This window comes from Vombatus ursinus, unplaced genomic scaffold, assembly GCF_900497805.2.
Source record: "Vombatus ursinus unplaced genomic scaffold, bare-nosed wombat genome assembly UNPS02006497.1, whole genome shotgun sequence".
NCBI lineage: Eukaryota > Metazoa > Chordata > Mammalia > Diprotodontia > Vombatidae > Vombatus > Vombatus ursinus.
The window spans coordinates 7,788-31,921 of record NW_020946275.1 but is presented as its reverse complement, the minus strand read 5'-3'; the positions used below and the strand labels follow the sequence as shown (position 1 = coordinate 31,921).

Sequence of the window (24,134 nt, the reverse complement as noted above, 5' to 3'; positions counted from 1 at the left end):
ACACACACACACACACACACACACACACACACACACACACACACACATCCTTATTTCCCCACTCCGTCAGGCTCTGGGCTCTGGTCCAGGGTGACAGCCACTGAGGGTGATTCAGCAGGTGAAAGACGGGGAGAGAAAGGAGAGTGTGTGTGTGCATGATGGCTCCATCAGCATGTGAGCAGATCTGTGTGTTTGAGTGTGAGCACGTGAAAGTGTCAAAAGATCATAGGTCTTCAAGTCGTGTAAGGGACCTCAGACAGTCATTAGACCAATATCTCCACTCTCTACCTGGGGCTCAGATGAGTAAAATGATTTGCCTAGGCCATGGAGTGAGTCAATCTCTGAGCCAGGATTCAAATCCAGGGCCTTGGATGCCAGTGTTGTGACCACTCTTACTCCCCTGCGTCTTCAGGCTGCCTGGGTGCATCTGTGTGTGCTGCTGCTTATCCACGTTATCATTATGCGTGTGTGAGAGAAGCTCCGTGGTTGCCACTGACCGCATGTGGGTAGGGCAGTGGGGGTTGGTCCCTGAGGAGGGGATGTGCCAGTGGGACCTCTGTCACCAGCATAGCCACTTGACCCTTCATTTCATAAAGCTCAGGGGACACAGAGCTAGACAGGGCAGCACACACAGCCAACATAGCTCAAGGAAGTCACAAACCAAACATTCAACAGACAGTGACTGTCCCTGTCTTTCCTCCCCAATCTCAGAGATTATCTGCTGGGGGGTGAGACCTTAGGGACTGGCAGAGACAGGTCCTTACTCCCTGGAGGGGAGAAGTGAGCCTCCTAAGTCCTGGGTTCTAGTTCAGTGCACCATCCTGCTGGTGTGATCTTGGGCACTGTCCCCCTCTATACCTAAGACCTCGAAAGAAAGGGGGCATCAGGGGCAAAAATTTATCCTAGGTCTACATAGCATGAATGCCACCAGAAACCTGAATCCAAACACTCTCATTTTACAGATGGGGAAACTGAGGCCCAAGGGGTGGGGGGGGGAAGTGGGGGGAAGAGATTTGCCCAAAGTCACACAGCCAATTAGTGGCAGAGCAAGGTCTCCTGCTCAGCCCAGAGTTCTTTCCACAGCCCCATGCTGCCTCTCTGTACCCAGCTCCTTTATGCCCCCATTCCCCAGGGACATGCCTCAGTCGTGGAAGAGAAAGCTGCTGTCTCAGCCCTGGCTGTCTTCTAATTCCTGCCCCCCAAGGATAGTGGGGAGAGCCAGCATATTCAGGAGCTGAAAGTGGGTCAGCATCAGCTCTGCGTAGTGCTCTCTCTTCAACGCTTGGGAGAGAGAGAAGGAAAAGGGGAGGGGACTGCCCCTTCAGGACAATGGGCTCTGTCTTCTAACTCATCTCTTTTGCAGTCTCAGTCTCCCCAGCACCCCCATCTCCATCCGCTTTTCTCTTTCTCCCCTGTCTGTCTCCCTTCGTCCTTCTGCCCCTTCAGTCTCTGTCTTTATCTTTCTGTACTGCCAACTTTGGGATTTTGTTCTCTTTCTCCATCACCCCCTCTGTCTTCTTCCATCTCTCTCCATCTTTCTTCATCTTACTCATCTTGTTTGCTTCTCCGTGCCTGGCTGTCCTGTACCTCCAGCTGTCAGTCTCCCCCTGTATCCATCCCTCTTCCCTTCCCGAGCCTTTCTTCATCTTTATGTCTTTCCCTGTCTCCGTCGCTCCTCAATCTGTCCCTTTCCATCTTATCTCACTGCATTTTTTTCTCTTGCTGTCTCAAACTATGTCCCTCTCTGTCTGTCTCTGTCTCCATGTCTTTGACTCTTTCCATGTTTGCCTTTCCCTGTACCTCCCTCTCTAAGTGTCTCTTGCTTTCTTCATTTTTTTCCTTTTCTCTCTGTCCCTGTCTCTGTCTCTGTCTGTCTGTATCTCTCTCTCACATACACACACAGACACAACCCTACCTCACACACACACTCACTCATCTTCCCTCTCCTTGGTTTTGCCGGTTTTTGTCTCACTCTCTTCCTGTCTCCACCTTTCTGTCTTCATCTCTCTCACCCTCAATCAATCAGCAATCATTTATAAAACACTAAACTCTGTGTCTCAGTTTCTCTCTCCCTAATTTCACTCTCTGGTTCTCCTTTTCTTTAACCCTTTGCTTCTCTGGCTCTGCCTCCATTTCTCCCTCACTTACTCTCCCCATCTTTTAGGCACCTTGTCCCCAATACCCACCATATGAGACCCACACTCACCCTCACAGTCAGGTGTGCCCATAGGTGCATCAGAACAAGGCCAGCACACAAACGTTATGGGCCTTCTGGGGTAATAAAACCTGCAGGAAAACAAAGGTGGTCTCAAACCTAGATTCAGCTCCACATCCCCACCTCAAACCCAGCAGTCCCCTCTGACCTACCCCTTATGTGAACCCCTAGGACTTCCCATTCTCAGCCTTCCCAGAGACCTCAACCCCACACCCCAGGGTGCTTTTTCAAAACCAGAAGTGGAATGAGCTGCCCAGATAGAGAGTGAGCTCCCCGTTTCTGGAGACCAAGAATGCTGAAAAGAGGAATTTTTGTCCAAGTAGGCATTGGATTAGCTGATCTTTGGGGTCCCTTTCTAAGTCTGGGATGCTGTGAAATCACTTCCCATCTCTGAATCTTACTAGCCCCCATCAATGAAATGGGAATAAGAATGAGGACATGGGGCGGATGTGATGAAAGAGTCTTGTAAACAATTAAACAGCCTCAGAAATTATTTTCGGCAAAAAAGTGACTCCTCCAACATGGCCATACTGGGGGATCAAGGGCCTTCAGAACATACAGTGGGAGTGAGAATTCCTGGGCTCTTGTTTCCAGTTTGGCTGGATGGCCTGGGCACACTTCTACACTCTCCCTGAGCCCTGGGTTCCCCCTTATGGGAGAAGCAGCAACCCTCAGTCAGTGAGGCTCCAAGACAACCCCAAATTCTTCATCCTGTCCCAACCTTCTCCTCTCCTTTCCCCAGTGCCTAACAGAGATCTGAATGGAGTGATGCCTAAGTCACTAAGATTTCTCTTCTGAAACTGATGAGTTTGAGAGATGTGACCCATAGAACAGAGAATGTCCAAGCATAGGAATCTTAGAACACAGAACCAAGAATATCAGAGCTGGAAGGGACCTTAGAACATGTCAGGATACCAGGACGACCAGAAAGGGCCTTAGAGATCATCTAGTCCAATGTCTTAATTTTACTGATAAGGAAACTGAGGCCGAGACCCAGTGACCCTAGGCTGAGGATCAATATTCTTCTCAACTCCAGAGCTGAGAAGATGCTCACCCTGGAAAACAGCCACCACACTGAGCATCGCTGGTTGTGGTCCCCGCCTGGACCTCGACCCTCCACAGATGGAAACAGCCAGTGTGGGGTATGCAGGGGCTTCGTCCCAGGCTTGTCGAAAAGGTGCCTGGCCTGCAGGCACGGCACACAGTACCCAGTCCCAGTCCAGAACCACATTCCTAGGTGAGGAAATCAATCAACAAGCATTTATTAAGTGCTTACTGTGGGCCAGCTACTAAGGATACAGAGACAAAAAGGAAAAAATTTCTTTGCCCAAGGAACCACCATTTGAATGTGGGATGCAGGATGTACATTTACATATACACAAATAAATACAAGGTAGTTTTAGGAGGTGGCCACTAGCAGCTGAGGACAATCAAGGGATGCTTCATGGGAGGTTTCCTGCTCGAGCCGAGAAAGGAAGGATGTCTGGGTCCTGCAGGGGCAATCACAGTCAAAGCCATCCCATAGCCACAAAAAGCTACCCTCCCTCTATTCCCTATCCTTTCTGCCCTTATGCGACAGCTCCCAAAAGGCCACCTTCTCCAAGAAGCCACTTTGGATTAGTCCTGACCATTCTCCAGTCTATCAGTTTAGGCCAGGGGTCTCTGAGGACAGGTGCCAAATGTCCCCTCTCAGACCCACCCAGCCTTATAGCTCCCCTCCTCCTTGAAAGCAGGGGCTCCGTGAGGACAGGGGTCATGCATGTCTCCTCCTTCAGGGCAGGTGCTCCTGGGAGCTAGGCATGGGCTCACCTGATTGGGCTCCTCTCCCGGTGGGCATGTGGGGCACACAGCACAATCGCCCGCCTCTGTCTGGTACTCGGAGTCCTGGCAGGACAGGGAGGACGACTGAGGCCCTCTGAGTAGCTGAGAGAGAAGGGATGAAGGGGAGGCTGGCACCAGCAGACACTGAGACGGGAGCAGGCACCAATCCAACTCCCAGCCTATACCCAGCGGGCGTTGCCACCACCAATCTTCCCTGCCCTCTCCCAGAATCCTCTGTGCTGAGATGGAAGGGGAATGGGTGAGGACTGATAGCAGAGTGCAGAAAATAGAACACTGGATGGCTAGGAGCTGAGCTCTTAGTCTCAGCTCTGCCACTGACCCATTAACTTAAGTTGGGCAGGTCTGTCCCTCTCTCTGGGTCTCAGTTTCCTAATTTGTAAAAAAAAGGGTTAAACCAGATGATCTCTAAGAGCCTCTCTTCCAGCTCTGACATTCTCTTATAAAGCTCCTCCCAGTTCTGATGTTCTATGTTCTAAGACCCCTCCCAAGTCTCTCATTCTGGGTTTTTTTTTTCCTTTAAAGCAAAGGCATTTAAAAAAAAAACAACTAAAGAAAAATAGCAAATGACCATTTCCCCCCATAAACTGAGGGAATATTTTACCATAAGTACACAAACCAACAGTAGGGCAGCAGAGGGAACCCCATCTTCAGAGTCAGAGGACTCAGTTTCAAATCTCACCTCTAGAACTTACTGTCCACGTGACCTTCAGGTAAATTTGGCATTCTATGTTCTAAGGCCCACTTAGTTCAGCACTATGTTCTAAGGGGCCTGCCAGCATAGTCAGTCTATGACTCTTTAAGGGAGAGATGGATGAACTGGGATTCAGATCCTGGGGCTCTGCATTCCTACCTCCTTGGCCCATTGAGGCTTCTACCTCTTCCAGACAGAAGCCCAGGACTTTTCTCATCTATACAGGAATGCTGGGAAAGAAGACTCGAGAGAGATCCCATTCAATCTATCTGGTTCCTGAGACTATACCCCAACCTTTACAGATCCTCCAACACAGGAAGTCCCAAGGAAATCCCAGGAGACTATGGGTCCCAAGACAGTCTGCCCCTCCCTCCCCACTGCCCACACTGAGCCTATGTAAAGGGAGGCCAAGCTGAGCACCATTACTGGACTGGTCAATGTCTGCCCATCCCGTTGCCTTATGAAGCTACCTTTTTAGAGGGATTTCTAAGTCCTTTATAAGTAATATTGTCAGGACGGGTGAGAGAAGAACAGGAATTGTGATTTGGACCTTAGTGTCTTGGATTCTAGTCTAAGACCCCAGTTATGGGGACAGACTTAATATACCCTACCCCCTATAGATTATATATATAGATTATATACATATACATGCATATATATACATACATATATATATATATATATATACACTCTTCCTAATATCCTATGCCTTCCCAGAATGACCCTACCCATTCTGATTCCTGTTGTGCATGGCATGCCCCCAGCCAGTGTAGATGCTATCTACTCTGTTATTAATTTGGACTTGTTCATTTATCCTGGTTGTAAGTGGCTATTTCTTGGGTGTGAATCTCATTTACTCTCCTCAGATCATGTGATCTCAGAGAAAAACTCTCATAGGGGAAGTAAAAGCTAGGAAATAAGAGAACCCCAAAGTCCAGGTACCCAGGTCCAGGGAGAGGACCTAGCCCCCATCTCCATCTGTGTTTCCAAGACAACCTCATCCTTGGTTATAGGAATGGAAGGAGTAGGGTTTCAAGAAAGACTGATCTACTCTGAGAGACTTCTCAGGGTCTCTTCCCTGTTGCTTGCTCTCTCTCTCTCTCTCTCTCTCTCTCTCTCTCTCTCTTTCCCTTCCTCCCTCCCTCTCCCTCCCCTCACTCTTTCTCTCCTTTCCTCCCTCTTCTTCTTTCCATATGATGAAAAGAGCCTTGGGTTGGGAGTTAGAAGACCTGAGTTCTCATCCAACCTCTTTCCCTTCCCCTCTCTGGACCTCAGTTTCTTCTATCATAAAATAGAAAGGCTGGCCTCCATTAATTAGGAGATACCTTTAAGATTTAAAACAGTAAGGTTCTAAGGCTCTCTATTTCTAAGATTCTAAAGGCTTGACAGTCTAAGGTTTCATACTTCTATCTCCTCTTCCCTTTTTGCTCAGTTTCTTCTTCCTTCTTCTCTCCTCATCCCATCTCTCTTCTCCCAATTCAATGCTATATGGTGCTCTCAGTGCCGGATGAGAGACAGGCAAGTACCCTCAGCAATGACCTTTCTCACTCCAGGGCCAGGCTCCCTCTACCCACTACTCACCCTCTCAGCACTGATTACCCTCTTGCCTCCTCCTCTTTCTTACCAGCCTCGCCCAGCCCAGCCCAGCCCCGCCCACAGGAGGCCCAGGTCAACAGGAAGAGAAGCCCTAAGAAGACTGTCTGCATCATCTTCTCCATGTCCCTGCCTATCCCTGAGCTGGCCTTAGGTCCGACAGAGGCAAGATAAGCAGGAGGTTGCCACAGCCTGGGGACCCATCACCCATACCCAGGAGAATGTCATCTATCTGTGATCCCTCACAGTCTTTACTATTCATGGCATAGTGGAGGTAGGAGGGATGTAGAAAACTTCAGAGTCGATGTCACTATTGTGAGCAGATCCAGGGACCTGGGCGTGGCTAAGTGACCTAGGCCAGGGCAGAGGGCCCTTGAGATCTCTCCCAATCCCCCAGGAATCTCCACACACCCCGCCCCCCCAGCCTTCAACCACCAGGAGGCCCCCTAGGTGCTCCCTTCCCTGGCCCCAGCTTCACCCACCCCAACTCACAGTGAGGAAGCAGGTAAGGGACCAGCACAGTCTCGGCCACTTCATCCTCAGAATACCCTGGGGCTGGGCCAGCTGACCTGAGGACAGAGGAGAGGAAGCTGGGAATCAGGGCAGGCAGGAGCAGCCAGGGAAGAAGAAGCCCCACTTGTCCACCCAAGTCAACAAGGTTCACAACGCAGCTTTACTATTTAACAGCTGTGTGACCCTGGGCAAGTCTGTCTCTTCCTCCGGGCCTCTTTCCTTCTCACCAGATGACCTCTTAGGTCTCTCTCCAGCTCTAAATCTGTAACAAGCTTGTCGGGAGTATTCCTATGATCCTGGACGCTGCGGGGCGTGGAGAGGCCAGCGCTGAGACCTGGAGATCCTGAAGGTCCTGGTTCAAGTCTGGGCCCTGTCACTCATTGGCTGTGCTACCTGGGGCAAGAACCTTCCCCTCTCTGGGCTTCAGTTTCCCCTTCTGTCAAATGAGGGGGTTGGATGAGAGTTGGAAAGGACCTCAGAGGCCGTCTGTCTAAGCCAACCCCCTCATTTGACAGATGATAATAACAATAACAACTAGCATTTATATGGCCCAGGAATTCCTAACCCTATTTGTATTATTGGACCCCTCTGGCAGCCTGGTGCAGCCTATGGACCCCTCTCAGAAGGTTTTTAAATTCACAAAACAAAATATATAGGATTATAAAAGAAACTAATTATACTGAAATAGTTATCATAATATTAAAAATGTATGGAATATTAATTATACTTAATTAGCTTATTTAATTATATATTAAATATATGCATAATATTATAAAAACACAAGTTCACAGACCCCAGATTAATAGTCCTTGATATAGCACCTTAAGGTTTGCAAAGTGATTTACATGTGCTATCTTGTTTGATGAGCTCTAAGCTACTATCCTGATCAGGACAGAATGCCCGGCCTAGAGTCATGAAGACCTGAGTTCCAGTCCAGCTTCACTTACCAGCAGTGTGACCCTGGGCAAGTCACTTAACCCTGTTTGCCTCAGTTTCCTCATCTGTAAAAATGAGCTGGAGAAGGAAATAGCAAATCCCTCCAGCATCCGCCAAGAAAACCCCGAATGGAGTTGGACTCACTGAACAAAAGCTGTGTGATACCTAATTTGCTGTGTGGCTTGGAACACGTTCACCCCAGCCCCAGGACCTCTTTCTTCCTCTGGAGGATGACTCCCCATTCAGAGCTCCTTTTGGCCGTGAACCCAGTTGCTTCCCTGGAAATGATGGACTGTGAGGATTGATGGGGGAATGGGAGTCTGGTCCCAAAGGGAACAATCTTAGTAACAAGGAGGGAGAGGCGTACGGAGGAAGATAACAGAGGAGGCTGGGAAGTAACCAGACAAACCGATGACTCCAATTTACCAGGCATCCTGTCTGGGTCCTCAGCTGCCCTCCAAACAGCTCTCAGTCACGTTTGAGTTCCAGGCCTGCTACCGAGCCTGCATGTAATCTTGACCAAATCACTCCCCCTCTTTGGGTCTCAGTTTCCCCATTGCAAGATAGGGAAGTTGGGGCTAAACATAGAACCACATGGCATCATGGTATAGTAGAGAAAAGGTTGGAATTAGAAGATCCAGGTTCAAATCTCACTTCAGATGATTAATAACTAATTGTGTAACCCTGGACAAGTGATTTAACTCCCACTGGATCTCATTTTCCTTATCTGTAAAATGACATGGTTGGGTTCAAAGATCTTTAAAAGCCCTCCCAGCTCTAAATCTATGATTCTATGACAACTAGATAGATAGATGATATAGATAGAGTATTTATTAAGCACTTACTGTACGCCAGAAACCATACCTAGACATTTTTGTATTTGTGGTAAGAGACATGAAATGCAAAAGGGAGGGAAAGACCCCAGGACACCCCAGGTTAAGCACTACTTAGGTGGCTTTGGGTGAGTAGGTGGGGTAGAGCTAGACTTAAGGAGCAGTCAGCTGGGGTATGGCCACCCAGAGATACCTCAAGGCCTCTGTTGGGGAATCCACTACTGAGGTTGAGAAGCCAGGTCAAGTTAGAAAGCTTACCTGGGGTGCAGCAGAGAGATTATGGAGAAAGGAAACACACTATCTAGTTTTGTTTTTTTATTCTTGCTAACTAGGTCCTAAGCTGCTTAGGAGTATAATGTTGTTAGCACTCTGAATTTTGGCACCCTAGGACAAAGCCCCAGTGGCTCTGCCCTAGTTATGGGCCTGACCAGATGAGCTTGGTCTCTTCCAGCTTTGACAAGCTCTGTTCCATCTCTGGCCCTGGATATCTCTGGATCTTTTATTCACTAATGAGGTAGAAGAGTCTCCTTGTTTATCTATGATTAGTCCAGGCTGTCCTAGTTGTCTGCCATGCAGGCCCAGAGCTGGAGCTCAGGCTCCCAGGATAGGGCCAGAAGGGGATAGCGGCGTGATGACAAAGAAGCAGCCTGGATTTGGAGTCAGAAGACTTGGCTGGAGGCCCAGTTCCGCTGGGTGACATAAAGTGGGTCCCTACCACTTCTTAGCGGGACACCTTCAACAAGTCCCTTCACCTCTCTGGGCCTCAGCACCCCAGCCTCAAATGCAAAAACTGGACTAGATCTCCCAGATCCCTTCCAGGCCCCAGAGCTCCTCCTCTTCAAAGCTTGGCCTGCTCCAGGGGCTCCTTACTGCCTGAGGTGACCTCCAACCATGCGAAGGAACCTCAGCTCCAGGGGCCGGAAAAACCGAGCCAGGCGGCAACTTGATCCTTCATTGTCCCAGCCAGGCCCCACAAGTACCCTGGGCCTAGCCTGTGGTTCAGGTTACACCTCGTGGTGGGAGGGGAGGGAGATCAGCCCAGTTCCTGAAGGGGGTTTCCAGATGCCGGCTGAAGCCAGATTCTTCCTTCCCCACTCCCTGCCTACATCTGGAAGGCAAAGGTAGAGGGGGCTGCCTCTATTGCAGTCTCCAAACACAGCAGGAAGGACTGAGTTAGACTCTGGAAAGGACTTCCTAAGGGAGAAATAGTAGCTCCAAAGGCCACAGAGACTATAAACAGAGACCTACTCACCTAGAACCTTTTAATTAGCCTGTAAATGTGTATTTATGACCACAGTCTGCTCCACTTATTATAGACCATCTTACCCTATTATCCCAGCCCACACTTCCTGCCTAATGAAGCCTCATGTTCCACTCCTCCATCCAGGATGGGGCTTTTGTCCACGTCAAACACTGCTGCCCGAATGGTCTGCGCCCATGGCTGCTCACTGCAGAGTGCTACACTTTATATAAAGCCTGTTGGCTGGCTCACAAAGCCTAGAATTGTTTGCAGAGCCTGGAACTGTTTGCGGGACCTAGCATTATTCCAAGAGCCTACTGACCCTGTGCAAGACCTCAAGGCCAATACTAGAAGAGTCTTGGACTATTCTCAGAGCCTGAGGCCTGGAACTGTTTGCCTGCTTGGCTGCTATAGACTCTAGAATCATTCTTAGGGCCGATATGGCCATTTGCAAAACTCCTGCCTATTCAGCCACCCTCCCTCAATCTCCTCACAGACCCTGGATTCAGAAGCCTCAGGTGCTCTCTGAGCAAACAAAGAAATCCTAGTGCTCCGCATACTTGGTGGAGTGGGCCTCTCTCCTTTGAAACAAGCCAGGCCCTTCTGGCCTCCCTTCAAACCACCCTCCCCAGAGAAATGCTCTGCTACCCCATCTGCACTTCTACTCAGTCCTCTCTCTTTCGTGCACTCTTATCTCACCTCTGCCTCTGAGGAGGCCTTGTTTCCTTCAGCTCTGCTCCCACAACCCCTTCCTACACGAAGCCTTTCATGATTTATGCCAGCTGCAAGGGCCCTCCCCCCTCAAAAAAATACATATTGTAAATGTTTATATTGTATATATAGTATATTGTATTTTTTATATTGTATAAGATATACACAACACTTTATATTATATATATTGTGTGGGTGTATACATACACACAATATGTATTTTATGCATATATACTATAAATACATATTTATGTATATTACTTCCCTGCCCCCCACCCAAAATGGAAGTTCCTTAAGGGAAGGGACACTTTATCGATTTTGTCTTTGTGTTCCCAGTGCTTAGTATAGTGCCTGGCACATAGTAGGTGCTTAATAAATGCTTATTGCTTGACTGATGAGGCCATGGTTTTCTCTCAGACTAGGGGCTTTCTATGAGAAAAGGCCATATATCTTCTGGGAGGGGACAGGGTGCTGCATAAAACCAGAATCAGAGTGTAAAGGGGACTGATGAATCATTTAGTTCAATCCTGATATTTTCCAAAGGAGGATTCAGGGGTCCCAAGAGGAGAAAGGGCTAGCTCAGGATCACATAGCAAGTCAGTGGCAAAGGACTTGAACCCAAGTCCCCCAGGGGTGTCAAATTTAGGGTCTGTAAAATTCTCCAGTGCAGACAGAATCAGACTAAAATATAACTGGGAAATGTTTAACAAAACAAATAAAATAAAAATATATAATACAATACAATAATAATATACTAACAAAATACAAAATACAAAAATAAATACACAACATAGGTAATGTTAATTTATGGTTTTCTACATCGATATGCCAACTGCAGGGATCAGTTTCTACTTGAAGTAGATTTGGGGGTGGGGGGAAGACCCCTATCTAGACCCCTATCTAGAACACTGGCTTCACATTTTAGGAAGGTCACTGACCAATGAAAGCAAGACCAGAGGAGGATGACCTATATGGAGAAAGCACTAGAAGTCAGCGCCAAATGAAGATTATCAGCTGGAGATGTTGAGTATCACAACACAGGGCTGGGAGCAAGTGGGGAACAACTGCAGAGAGACAGTTTCCAGTGCATCGAAAACATTCCTAGGATTCACCAGTGGAAACGTACAATGAGCTGTCTCGGAAGATAGTGAGCTCCCTGTAACTAGAGTTCTGCAAGCAAAAGCTTCATGAACACTTCATAGAGATCAGAGGATCATAGAGCTAGACCTGGAAAGAAATTTTGAGGCCATAGTCTGAGCCCCCTTATTTTACAGATGAGGAAACTGAGGCTCAGACCACGAATGAGGCCATTAATATTTGTTGAATTGAATTGAGTCCCACATTCATCATCATCCAATATTTCAACAAGTGAGGTAGGAGAGTCCTGGACTTAGGAGGTGGTGGGGCGGTTCAGGAAACCAGGATTCTAGTCTTCCACTGACTCACTTTGGGACCACAGGCAAGACCCTTCCTCTCTTGGCCTTCATTTCCACCTCTAAGAGATGGAGGACTCATAGGATCACAGGCCTAGAACAGGAGGGACCTTAGAGGTGATTCTAGTTCAACTAAAGCCATACAACTAGTTAATGATAGAGCTGATTCAGAATTAGGTTGCCTGATTCAAAATCTAGCCCTTTTCCCACTGCCCCTTTCCTGCTGCCTCAGACAGAGGACCTGGGCTTAAATCCTAACTCTGTCATTGACTGACCCTGGTCAAGTCCCTGACTCTGTTTCCTCCCCTCCAAAATGAGAGCGTGGCCACCAGATGCTGTGTCATCTTCCTTGCAGCTCTTGGGAGGGATGGTTTACCTCTGGTCAGGGCAGCTCATAGGTTTCTAGAGTTAGCTTGGCACCCTCCCTCCCCAACCCAGATTGCTTTCTCCTCTAGGAACTGGGTGGGGATTTTAAACTTCTGAGAAAAGAGGAGGAAGGAAATGAAAGTACTTGGACAGGGGAAGGGGGGAGGAAGGGTTGGGCAGTCAGGGGCCCAGGTTCTACTCCCTCATTGGGCCTGAAGAGCCCAGCAGTGACTTGTGTGGAGGAAGAGATGGGGCCCTAATCATTGTGCTGCCCCCGCCAAACAAGTGTTCTTCAAGAAAGCCAGAAGTCATTTGCTGATTACCCAATGTTTGGGGTGATCTGGATCACTGTTCCTTTCCCCTAAGCACCATGTGGCATATGGCAGATGGCCAGTAAAAGGGCCCTCTGAAGAGCAGGAAGGGTGACAGAGGCCTGACATTAAGGGCTCTCCACGATCAAGTGCCACCCTAACTTTCCAGCCTTCTCTCATACCATTCTCCTCCAGGAATTCTATAGTTCCACTAAACTAGACCATTCTAGGTCCTCCAAGCTTGCCCTGTACATTTCTGCTTCCATGATTTTGTTCTTGATGCCTGGAATAACCTCTTTCCCCTTTTGCACCTTCTGAATTCCTACCTCTCCTTTAAATCCAACTTAAATGCTACCTCTTCTGAGAAGTTTTCTGTCATCTTCCAGTGGTACAGTGGATTTGAATTCAGAGCACCCAGATTCAATCCTCCTGTTACTACTTAGCATAAGCCTTTTCTAGAATCTGGACCTCAGTTTCCTCATCTCTAAATGAGAGGGTTGGATGAGATAGCTAAACCCTGTCTTAGTTCTGACTTTCTGTGCTCTATGTTCTAAGGCCTAAATCTAATTCTGTAATTCTCTGACCTCACATAGTACTTTGTCAACACTTTTGCTATACACTTATCAGGTAACATTGTGATTTCAATGTTCTGTGTTGGTATCTTAAACCCTTCCAAGACTGAAGCTCCTTGAGAGTAGGGACTATGTCATATTTAAACTTTGTATCTCCCCAGCTCAAAGCACCATTAATAAGGCTATTAATAAATATTTGTTGAGTTGAATTGAGTCTCACATTTCACCTTCCAACGTTTCAACAAGTGAGGCAGCAGAGTCTCAGACTTGTAGTGGTGATGGTGGTGGAGAGGCAGGAGACCAGAGTTCTCATCCTAGGTCCTACTGACTCACTTTGGGACAATAGGCAGGACCCTTCCTCTCTTGGCCTCCATTTCTACCTCTAAGAAATGAGAGGAATCATAGGACCCCAGATCTAGGACTGGAAGGGACCCTAGGGTGATTCTAGTCCAACTCCTTCATTTTACAGAGAGGGAAACTGAGGCCCAATGAGGCTATATGACTGGTCCAAGAGGTCCTTCTCCAGGGATGGTTTCAGAAAAACCTGGGAAGACTTACATGAACTGATGCAAAGTAAAGTGAGCAGAACCAGGAGAACATTGTACACAATAACAGCAACATTGTAATGACTGACTATGAAAGACTTGAGGGGAAGGTACATGGTGCAGTGGATAGAGCTCCGGCCTTGGAGTCAGGAGGACCTCAGTTCAAATCTGGCCTCATACACTTGACAAAGACACTAGCTGCACGACCCTGGGCAAGTTACTTAACCCCAATTGCCTCAACAACAACAACAAAAAAACAAAAAACAAAAAAGAAAGAAAGATTTGGCTACACTGATCAATACAATGATTCAAGACAGCTCCAAAGGTCTCATGATGAAAAATGCTATCCACTTCCTGAGACAGAACTAACGAATTCTGAGTGCAGATTGAAGCATGCTTTCTTTTTACTTTCTTTTTCTTTTTGAGGGGTGGGGAGCAGTGTGGCTAATACAGGAACATTTTACATGATTTCATAAGCATAATGGGTATCATCAAATTACTTGCTTTCTTAATGGGTGGGGGAAGGGCTGGAGGGAGGGCATTTGGAACTCAAAAAAATTTTAAATGTTATAAATAAATATGAATGAATGAATGAATAAACATAAACAAAGATGACAGACAGATAGATAGATCTATCTAGACATCTAGTCTAGCTTCATCATTTTGCAAAGGAAGAAACTGAGGCTCAGAAAGGAGAAGGAACTTGGCAAAGTTCACATAGGAAGCCAGTAGTAGGAGTCAGGTCTAGAAAGAGGAAGCAGTTTGAGGACTCAGCCCCTCTCCCCACTTCTTCTTTCCTCAGCTTCCTGTATCTTCCATCATCTTGAAGGGACGTGATGTCATTGATAGAGGGGTGCCCTCTTCCTTTACCCAGCCTGGGAACTGAACAGCATTTGACTTTATAGTCAGACATTCCCCTATAAATCCTTCTGAAACCCAAATTGCATCTTGTCCCTCCTACTCATAGGAGTACTCATTTCCCCACGCCCATCACCTCCTCACAATCTGCCATAGCTCCCTAAGGCCCTTGGGTGACAATCTAGATTCCTCCACCTGGCATTCAAGGCTTCTCAGTGTGGCCCTAACCACTCATATTTCAGCCTCATCTCCCCTTGGACTTTATTCCCATCCCCTATATTTAGGCAGGCTCTCCCCTCCTCAGAAAGCTAATTTTTTCCTTTCTGTCCCAGCATTAGCTATGTTTAAATAAAAAGAGCCCTGGCTTTGAGGTGAAGGGACATGGTTCTGACCTTAGGCAGGTCACTCTCTTTCCCTTTTCTCTCTTTTGAAGCAACTAGGTAGTACAATGGATAAAGCACTGGGCATGGAGTCAGGAAGATCTGAGTTAAAATCCAGCCACATAACCCTTCTCACCAATACAAGGATCTAAAACATCTCCAAAGGCCTTATGATGGAAAATGCTATCCACAAAGAAAGAACTATGGAGTTTGAATGCAGATCGAAGCATACTATTTACCATTTTTTTTTCTTCTGCTGTGTTTTGTTTCATCTTTCTTGTGGTTCCTCCTATTGGTTCTAATTCTTACAACATCACTAATGTAAAAATATGTTTAATAGGAATGTGTATGTATAGCCTATATCAGATTGCATGCCATCTTGGGGAGGGAGGTGGGGAGAGAAGGGGAGAAAAATTTTAAACTCAAAAGCTTATGGAAGTGATTGTTGATAATTCAAAATAAATTAATTTAAAAAAAGAAAATAAAATAACCCCCCCCAAAATAAAATAAAAATCCTGCCACAGATCCTTCTTTGTTGTGTAAGCCTGAGCAATTAATTTAATTTTTGTCTGCCTCAGTTTCTTCAACTGTAAAATGGAGATAATAATAGCACCTACCTCCCAGGTTTGTTGGGAGAATCAAAGTGAGATATCTGTAAAGCACTTATGCAGCTCCTGGCACACAGTAGGAGCTTAACAAATGCTTACCCCTTTTCCTCCTCTCTGTGAGCATCAATTTCTCCATCTGTAAAACGGGAGAGAATAAGTCCTTGCTCTTCCTTCAAAGAGAATGGATAGCTACATGAATGCCAGAAGGTGACCTTCAAGGTCAGTCTCCTCTGGGGAAATATCTCCTCACAACAGCCCACAATAAACGCTTCTCCCAGTTTGGCATAATGATGGAAAGAGCTTTGCTGAGTGATCTTAGACATGTCCATCCCTCTTTCTGGGTCTCAATTCCTTTTTCTGTTAATCGATGGAGCCAGATGAGCTGCTAAGACCGTTTACTGACTCTGATGTCCTGGTCCAGGGGGCCTCCAAGAATGTTCAATCATTTGGCAACCAACTTTGAGCGCTCAGTCATCATTTAACACAGAGGATCACAGGACTTGGGGCAGAAGAGGCCATTACAACCTTCATTTTACAGATACGGAAACTGCAGCGATTTGCTCAAAGTCACCTAGCTAATAAGTGAGTGATAGAATGAAGATTTGAACCCAGGTCCTTTGATACAGAATCCATGCTTTCTACTATACTTATGTGACATCTTATGGAACAGCTAGACTGGTCTCTTAAAGTACCTGGACTCACCCCTCCAACTGAGGACAGTGTCTCTCTGTGCCACATGCCTCAGTTTTCCCATCTGCATCCATCCCAATGACCACCCTGATCCAACCACCCCCGGAGACACAGACAGTTGGCAAATGACCCCTTGCTTTGAACCATGGACAACAAACAGAAAATTGATGGAAAAAATGAAAGAACCAACCAACCAATAGAAAACTTCAGGTTAATATAAAGAGAGAAACAATCTGTCACCTAGCAACTCAGGCTTAACTAGGCCAGTGGTGGGTAATGAGGAGGGGGGAGCTCTCCTGACCAGAGCCCCGTGGAGTGGAATGGGCCCATGGAGACCTTGGAGGAGTGGTGCTTCTTGCACATATGGCTGCTTCCCTGCTCACTCCGGGGTGTCCCTGAGAGAAGGAACTATGTCCCCCTTCCCAGCCGGAGGGCTCCCTGCTGGTAGATAAGGCTGCTGCTCTCCCCTTTAGACTGAGGGCTCCCTCCAGAGAGAGGGGCCCAGGTCTCTCACGTCCTCCACAGCTACTCAAATACTTGAACACGGACGATCATCTCTCTAAATCAGCTATTCTCCAGCCTTCTCCTCTTCTTTCAGTGGATTTTTCCAGTTCTGTCCTCATCCTGGTCACTCGTTTGCTGAACTCTCTCCAAGTTTGTTAATGTCTTACTGGAAATGTGGCTCTAGAACTGACCACCACAGCCCAGAGGTGGCTGGACCCAGCCAAAGGACAGCAGGACTCTTATCTTCAGTCTGGGTTGGACACTTAGCTTCTTTCTAATACCCCACTAGCCTTTCAGATAGTCAGGCTGGGCTGGTGACTGGCTAAAACCCCTCAGGTCATTTTCATCCTTCTAACATCTCCTAATCATTTTGGGTAGTTGATTTTTTGAACCCAAGGGTAGTACTTTACATTAATACTGTTTATATTTCCTAATTAAATTTTCGTGGTGACAAAGAGACAAGTTGACCCTGGCTATTATGGGAAGCTCTCTAGTGGACAATCAGAGCTTGAAATCGAAGATTTCTCCTTGTGAGGGTGGGGGTGGGGATGGCTAGGAGGGGGGGGGAAGGGGGGCAGGAAATACTTGTCTATATTCCCAGACTTCAGGAGGCTCCTCTAGGGGAAATATCCTGTCTTATAGCCCAACTTTCTTACATGTCTCTGCCTCTTCCTAACTTAGTTAACACCATATTCTCTGTAAATTTGGATGTCACTTTACCTCAATGGGACTGTTTTCTCATCCCTAAAGTGGGGATAGTAATTCTCATACAAATTATAAACTTTAAAATGTTAGAGAAATAGGGACTGTTATCTTCTGGGCCTTGGTCTCCCCCTCTGTAAAAGAGGCAAATCACTCCCATTCTGCCACATCCTCCTTTGGCTGTAGTGAGAGTCATCACACAATAGTCATGGGGGCTACTTTCCAAATCTGTCTTCTCAGCCTCCTCATTTAGTCTCAAGAAACCCGGGCTCTTTTCAATAAGCCTGAGTCTCTAGCATTATCAGAAAGGCAAAATCTGCTGTCAAAAATTGGGAGACCTAAGCATGCATCCTGACTTTGTCATTAATCACTGTGTGACTGTGGAAGTCAGTTCCTCTCTCTGGGCCACAATTCCTTCTTCTATAAAATGGGGGCAGCCCCTGTGCTATCTATCTAGCTCATGGGACTATTGAGTAAGAAGTGTTTTGCAAAGCTTAAAGCATTTGGGAAATGGGAGCTGCCGCTGCTATTTTGACCCTCAATTTCCTCCTCTGTAAGAGTGATGATACCTGCACTACATACTTCACAAGGACAGTGGGTAAGGGTCAAAGGAGACAAAGGAGACAGTCTATAAAATGCACATTATTTGTACCTGAGTTTTCACTTCTTCCAGGAAGCCTCCCCAGATAGAGCCCACCTGGAAGTCATCTGGTCTGAGATCTTCCCTGGATAAAGGAAGGCAATGAAGGGACTTTGCTAAGGTCTCACACTCGAGTAAACATTTCACCTGAACGTATTTCCAAAGGGGTAACTTCAGGCCCAGAGCAGTCTTCAAACAGTCTCAAAGCTTCCCAGTCACAGGACAGTCCTGCCCCTAGAACCTTCTGTGGGGGCTGTTGCTAAGAGCACTGGGGCTTCAGGACACATCCCCCCCTTCCCAGTACCTCAGGGAGTTTTCAGAGCCAGGAAGTCGACATCCTTTGGGAAACTGGGGGACTTCCAGAGAAGACCAGGGAATAACCCAGCAGAGGAGCAGGTGGGAGATGGGAACAAGAGAGCCTCACGGAACCCACAACAGGCCCGATAGCCAGAGACCATCAGCGTCCAAACCACAAAATGTCAGAGCTGGCAGGGAACCGAGAGCATCGAATCAGGAACATCAGCTGGAGAAAATGGAGCATTGGAGCTGGAAGAGTGCTTACAGACTAAAAGCAAATGAGCGTCGTACCTCAGGATCTGGGAGGGACCGCTTCATCGTTGCTGTTCAGGCTTTTTCAGTCCGTCCGACCCTTTGTGACTCTGTTTGGGGTTTTCTTGACAAAGATATAGGGAGCGGTTTGTCATTTCCTCCTCCAGCTCACTTCACAGATAAGGAAACTAAGACAAACAGGGGTTAGTGACTTGCCCAGGGTCACGCAGTTAGTAAGTGACTGAGGCCAGATTTGAACTCACAAAGAGGAGTCTTCCTGACTCCAGGACTAAAGAGGCCACCTCAGGCCTCATCAAATCCAACCCTCTCAATGAAGAAACAGACCTGGAGAATTTCAAAGGACTACAAGGGTAGTATCAGGGGCACGATTTGAACTCAACTCCTCTGATTTCCCTCCAGAGTCTATGCCCTTCCTCCTATACCACTAGCAAGGAGGAGATCCTCTGGTCCTACCTCCTTAGTTTACAAAGTATATGGGGGAACTGAGACACAGGGAGGTAAATGATTTCCCCAAGGTCACATAGCCAGTCTCTTCCTCAGGGCTTCTTAACCACAAGTTCATGAACTTGGAGTGTGTCTGTGTTCATACTTTGATAACTATTTCAATATAATTGGTTTGCTTGCTAATCCTGTGTATTTCATTTTAGGCATTTGACGATATTATTCTGAAGGAACCCATAGGCTTCATTAGATTGTTGTCAAAGGGGTCCATGACACAAACAAGATTAAGACCCCCTGCTCTAAATGCAGACCCCAGGCATTCTTGTCACTCTCTCACACACACACACACACACACACACACATTCTGCTGTCCCAAAGGAGAAGTCTTTAGTATCTGGGTTCCCTCCTCCACTTCCCACCCTTTATCTCCTTCTGATCCCCTTCCTATTTCCCCGCCTACACAGCCCATATAGCCCACACTATAGAGCAAACAGACAGACCCACATAACTCCATCACCAGTGGTGACCAGTATTTTTTTAAGGGGTAAGGGAAAGTGGAGGTGGGGGGAGGGGTAACAGAACTGCTTGGCAGGCTTCTGAAAGCGTAAATAAGAGTTTTTTAAGTCGTGTTGTGGCCTTGTAAATCCTTACACACACACACACACACACACACACACACACACACACACACACACACACACACACACACACACACACACACACACACACACTGGGAGCTGGGGGAGGAATTACTGCTCCCTTGATTATAGGTTGTCCACGATGCTCTGATCTTATGTCTGTTTCTCATGTGCATCGTCCCCTAGGCTCAGACCGGGGGCTGGCTGAAGGCAGTGACCACTCGTTTCCCTCCCTCCAGGGTGTCCCTGAGGTCCAGAGGCTCCATCTTCCCACTAAGCAGAGATGCTCCTGAGGGAGACATCAGGTCTACAAGCCTAGTGGAGGACTGAGGAGGGAGAAAAGGTCCTTAGCACGTGGGTAAGGGAAGCATTCAGACACCTTTCTGAGGTTACTTTTGAGGGACTGATTGCCAAATGAGCCCCCCCACCCCCATTTTTTTGGAGGCAGCTAGATGTGGCAGCGGATAGACTGCTGGACCTGGAGTCAGGAAGACCCGAGTTCAAATGTGACCGCAGACACTTAGCAGCCATGTGAGTCCAGGCAAGTCATTTAACTTGTTTGCTTCAGTTTCCTCAACTGTAAAATGGGGATAATAATAGCACCAACCTTGAAGGGTTGTTGTGAGGATCAAATGAGATAATATTTGTAAAGTGCTTAGCACAGTGCCTGGCACATGGTAGGTGCTATTATAAATGCTAGCTGTTGTTGAAATTGTTTTTATTATTTTCCTCAGTCCCTCACTCTGCCCCAGAGGGGCAACAATGAGGTGCCTGGGAAGGCGGGTGATCTTTGTGATTGATGAGAAAAAGATCCTGCAGTGAAAAGCAAGGTGACCTCAGAAAACTGACACCAACGAGTGGGTTGCAGAGGGGAGCACACAGGATCGGGAGTCAAAGAGGGCTCGACCTGCTGCTTCCTCTTTGTGTGACTCAGTTTTTCCAGCTAGCCCTAAGCCCCTCCAGAATCCTCCTGGAGAACAGAGGACATAAGACAGTCAGTAAGTGATCGAGAGTTCATTAAGCACTTTCTGTGTGCAAGGTATTGTGCTAAGCTCTGAAGAGACAAGGAAAGTAAAAATAGTCCCTGCCCTCAAGGAGAGTATACTCTTAAGGTAGCCATGCAGATATCCATAAACTCCCGGTGAGGAAAGACTAGAATCCTAGATTAAATTAAATTCAATTAAATTAAATTAGATCCAATTAAATGCTGGATCAGATTTCACCTGCTGGTGAGGGGCCACTGGATGCCATCTTCACCTGGGATGAAAGAGACCTTCTGAAGTCATCCCAGCCATCCCCTCGCCCCTAGGCAGGGTGCATTTCTGTCTTAAGGAAGCAGACTGTCTGGGATTCCAGTCTGGGCACACCTATGTAGGCAACTCAGGTAGCCTTGGAGATGAAAAGGTCTGTGGGGATGGGGAAAAAGAGGCAGGTAGGGCCAAGTGATAATTGGCCCTTTGGAGGTTAAAAGAAGAGAAGATTGGAGATAGATAAATGAACCCTCTCCACCCCATCTTAGCCCACCCACACTTTTCTACCAAAGCACTTTCTTTGGCTGAGCCCTGTAATTGGTGCCCAGGGTCTATGGCACCCATCCCCCGCTCCCCAAGGGAGTTCTCAGGTCTCAGCTCCCATTGTCCTCAGGGAGTCCCCACGTCTGAGAGTACCCCAAGAGGGAGACATGACACATGGGCATACAAAGCTACCAGCCCCAGCATATGATGAGTTTGGAGGTGGGGAGGGAGAGAAGGGAGGGAGAGGGAGAAGAGTGGCCTCAGATCATGGAAGACGAGACAAAGTCCTTCTCACAAAGGTAGGATGACCAGCTGAGGACTCTGCTATTGCTCAGTCTACCTCAGTATTCTTCCAGCCCCCCTCCTCTAGGATGTCAGGGAAGGAGGATGGGAGGGCTCAGAATCAAGAAAGCAAAAAAACACTGAAACTTTGCTCCATCCAACCAGCCCAGCCCTGGAACTGCCTCCCAAGGCCCAGCTCGCCCCATCCACTGGGGTGCCAGGCCCTTCTCTGGTTTCTCCAATGAGACTAGGAATTAGATAGGAAGACTTGAGTTCAAATCCCACCTTTGACATTTGATTTTTCTGCGACTCTAAGAGTCACCTTCTCTGAGTTTCCTCCTGGGGGACAATAATACTGTTACTGTCTGTTTCTTAAAGTTAATGAGGGAAAGTACCTTTGTAAACCTTAAAGGGCTAGAGAAACTTCTCTCCATTGACAGATAATAATTACAATTCATTACCAACGTAATACTAAAATGTTCTGTGAAAGTCTAATATTTACAAGTTTTCTAAAGGAATGTGCCCTGAGCAACACTGAAATAAACTCTATTAAGGAGGAAAAAAAAGTTTCTTTGGTCCTTTACACAATTTCTAATAATAACTGCTCATTTTTACATAGAGTTTGTAAGTTTATAAAGAGCTTTCCTCAAATTCACCTCATGAAATCAGCAGCATTATCCAAGAAAACAAGGGCTTAGAGAAATGATAAACTATAATTCCATGAGGGCAGGGACTATATCTTATCTAAATTTTTTATTCTCCCCAGCACTGGCATAATACTCTGACTAACTGAATTCTCTAAATTAAGGTGATGTAGATAATAAGTTTAACTTTATGGAGTTCACTTAAAATTGCAAATAGAAGGGAAGTTCAAAAGTAATGGCCCCTCATATCTGATCTGTGACTTATAAGTTTATAATAATGTTTCCCTTTTCTGGCTTAATACCTATTAATAACAGCAGAAGTAATTGAACCAATTGTATAAAAAAAAAATTAACGTAACTGAAATATGCTGAATGCTGAAAGGTCTATCCTCCCTCCAAAAAGTATTTTTATGGAAATGTGAGCATTTTATGAAAGTCTTCAAAACAAAATTCTTGCATCTAATTAAAGCATTCAACCACAATAAATGCTCAAAAGTCACAATTAATGACTTGTAACAGTAACTATATAAGTCAAGTAATGCTTTGTACTGTAAAACTTTCCAAGGACAAATGACAGATAACCCCAATAATCACATCCAGATTTGGACAGTGCCTGCCCTCAAGGAGAAGGCAGGAGGGCTCTATAAGCTAAGTTTAAGCAAAAAGAACCCAGGATTGTCATAACCACTCCCATTTCTATATGACCTTATTTAAAACATTTACAAAGAACTTTCCTCACACCAGCCCTGGGAGGGAGATGGTATAAGGATGACTAGTTCTGTTTTACAGATGAGGAAACTGAGGCTCAGAGAGAGGAAATGACCCTCCTAGGGTCACACAGTTAGTAAAAGGAAGAACCAGGATCCACAGCAAAGAGGGGAAGGATCTGCAATTTTGCCTGTGTGGGCAACTCCAGGTAATGCAGACCTCAGCCCTTCTAGGACCAAGCTGGTAAAGTGATGACTTGTCCAGGGTCATACAGCTGTGAGAGGCAGGATCTGAAGAAGCCAGGTCCTTCCTGACTCCCAGAACTAGATGCATCTCATTACCTTGGCTTTTAGTTAAAGCCAATCAATCAATAAACATTAAGCACCTACTATGTGCCAGGCACTGTGCTAAGTGCTGGGGATACAAAAAGAGGCAAAAGACAGTCCCTGACCTCAAGAAGCTCACAATCTAATGAGGGAGACATGCAAACAGATACAAAGTAAGTCATAGGCTGGATAAATATAAAACAATTAACAGGGAGGAGGCCCTAGAATTAAGAATTAGAATTAAGCCGAACCCTGTGGGCTTATAATGGGAAAGGACAAGGGGGGAAAGACGTGTCCTTTGTAAGTTACCATCACCCTCCTCTAGGCTTTTTCAAATCCTACCTGCCCTTCAAGGCCACAGTCAAGGCCCGACTCTTTCAGGAAGCCCTCCAGTAAGTCCAACAAGTGATGGTGTCTTCCTTCCCTTCTGTGAGTTTCCGCAGCCCTGACTGTCTGAATGCTGGCAAAGTCTAGTCTGGTTCTTAATGACATACCAGTTTTTGTGGCTGGTTAACTATTTCTTGCACTCACTGAGTCTTTCTTGCTTCCAGGACCCAAGATTGGTCATGACAATTAACATGAGCTCAGCTGCCTTTCAGGATGGTTTTAATTTACCTTACTCTGCAGTCAATGTGCATGTGATTCTTCTGGTCCTACTTTCTTCACTCTACATCATTCCATACAAGTCTTTCCATGTTTCTCATGATACACTAATATTCTATTACATTCACATGCCACTTTACTCATTCACCCTCATTTTTAGGAGAAGGTAAGCGATCTCCCAGGGACTCCCAGGAAATCGCAGATCCAGGATTTGACCCCAGGCTT

General features: G+C 46.6%; 1 protein-coding gene across 7 annotated transcripts; it reads right to left on the bottom strand.

Moving 5' to 3' along the window:
* Positions 1–6: 6 nt before the first annotated feature.
* Positions 7–23,767, bottom strand: LOC114033018 (tumor necrosis factor receptor superfamily member 19L-like). Of its 7 annotated transcripts, none has more exons than XM_027848460.1 (7): positions 18,772–18,898; positions 18,488–18,668; positions 18,196–18,330; positions 6,834–6,910; positions 4,025–4,138; positions 3,270–3,448; positions 7–2,286 (listed from the first exon to the last, which is right to left on the bottom strand). In XM_027848460.1, the coding sequence occupies exons 4-7, from the start codon at positions 6,876–6,878 to the stop codon at positions 2,145–2,147; spliced, it is 480 nt and encodes a 159-aa protein (XP_027704261.1). In that variant the 5' UTR covers positions 6,879–6,910; positions 18,196–18,330; positions 18,488–18,668; positions 18,772–18,898; the 3' UTR covers positions 7–2,144. The 7 variants fall into 7 exon arrangements, with proteins under 7 accessions (XP_027704261.1, XP_027704260.1, XP_027704264.1 ...); XM_027848459.1 differs by having other exon boundaries at positions 18,196–18,268; XM_027848463.1 differs by lacking the exon at positions 18,196–18,330.
* Positions 23,768–24,134: the final 367 nt, after the last annotated feature.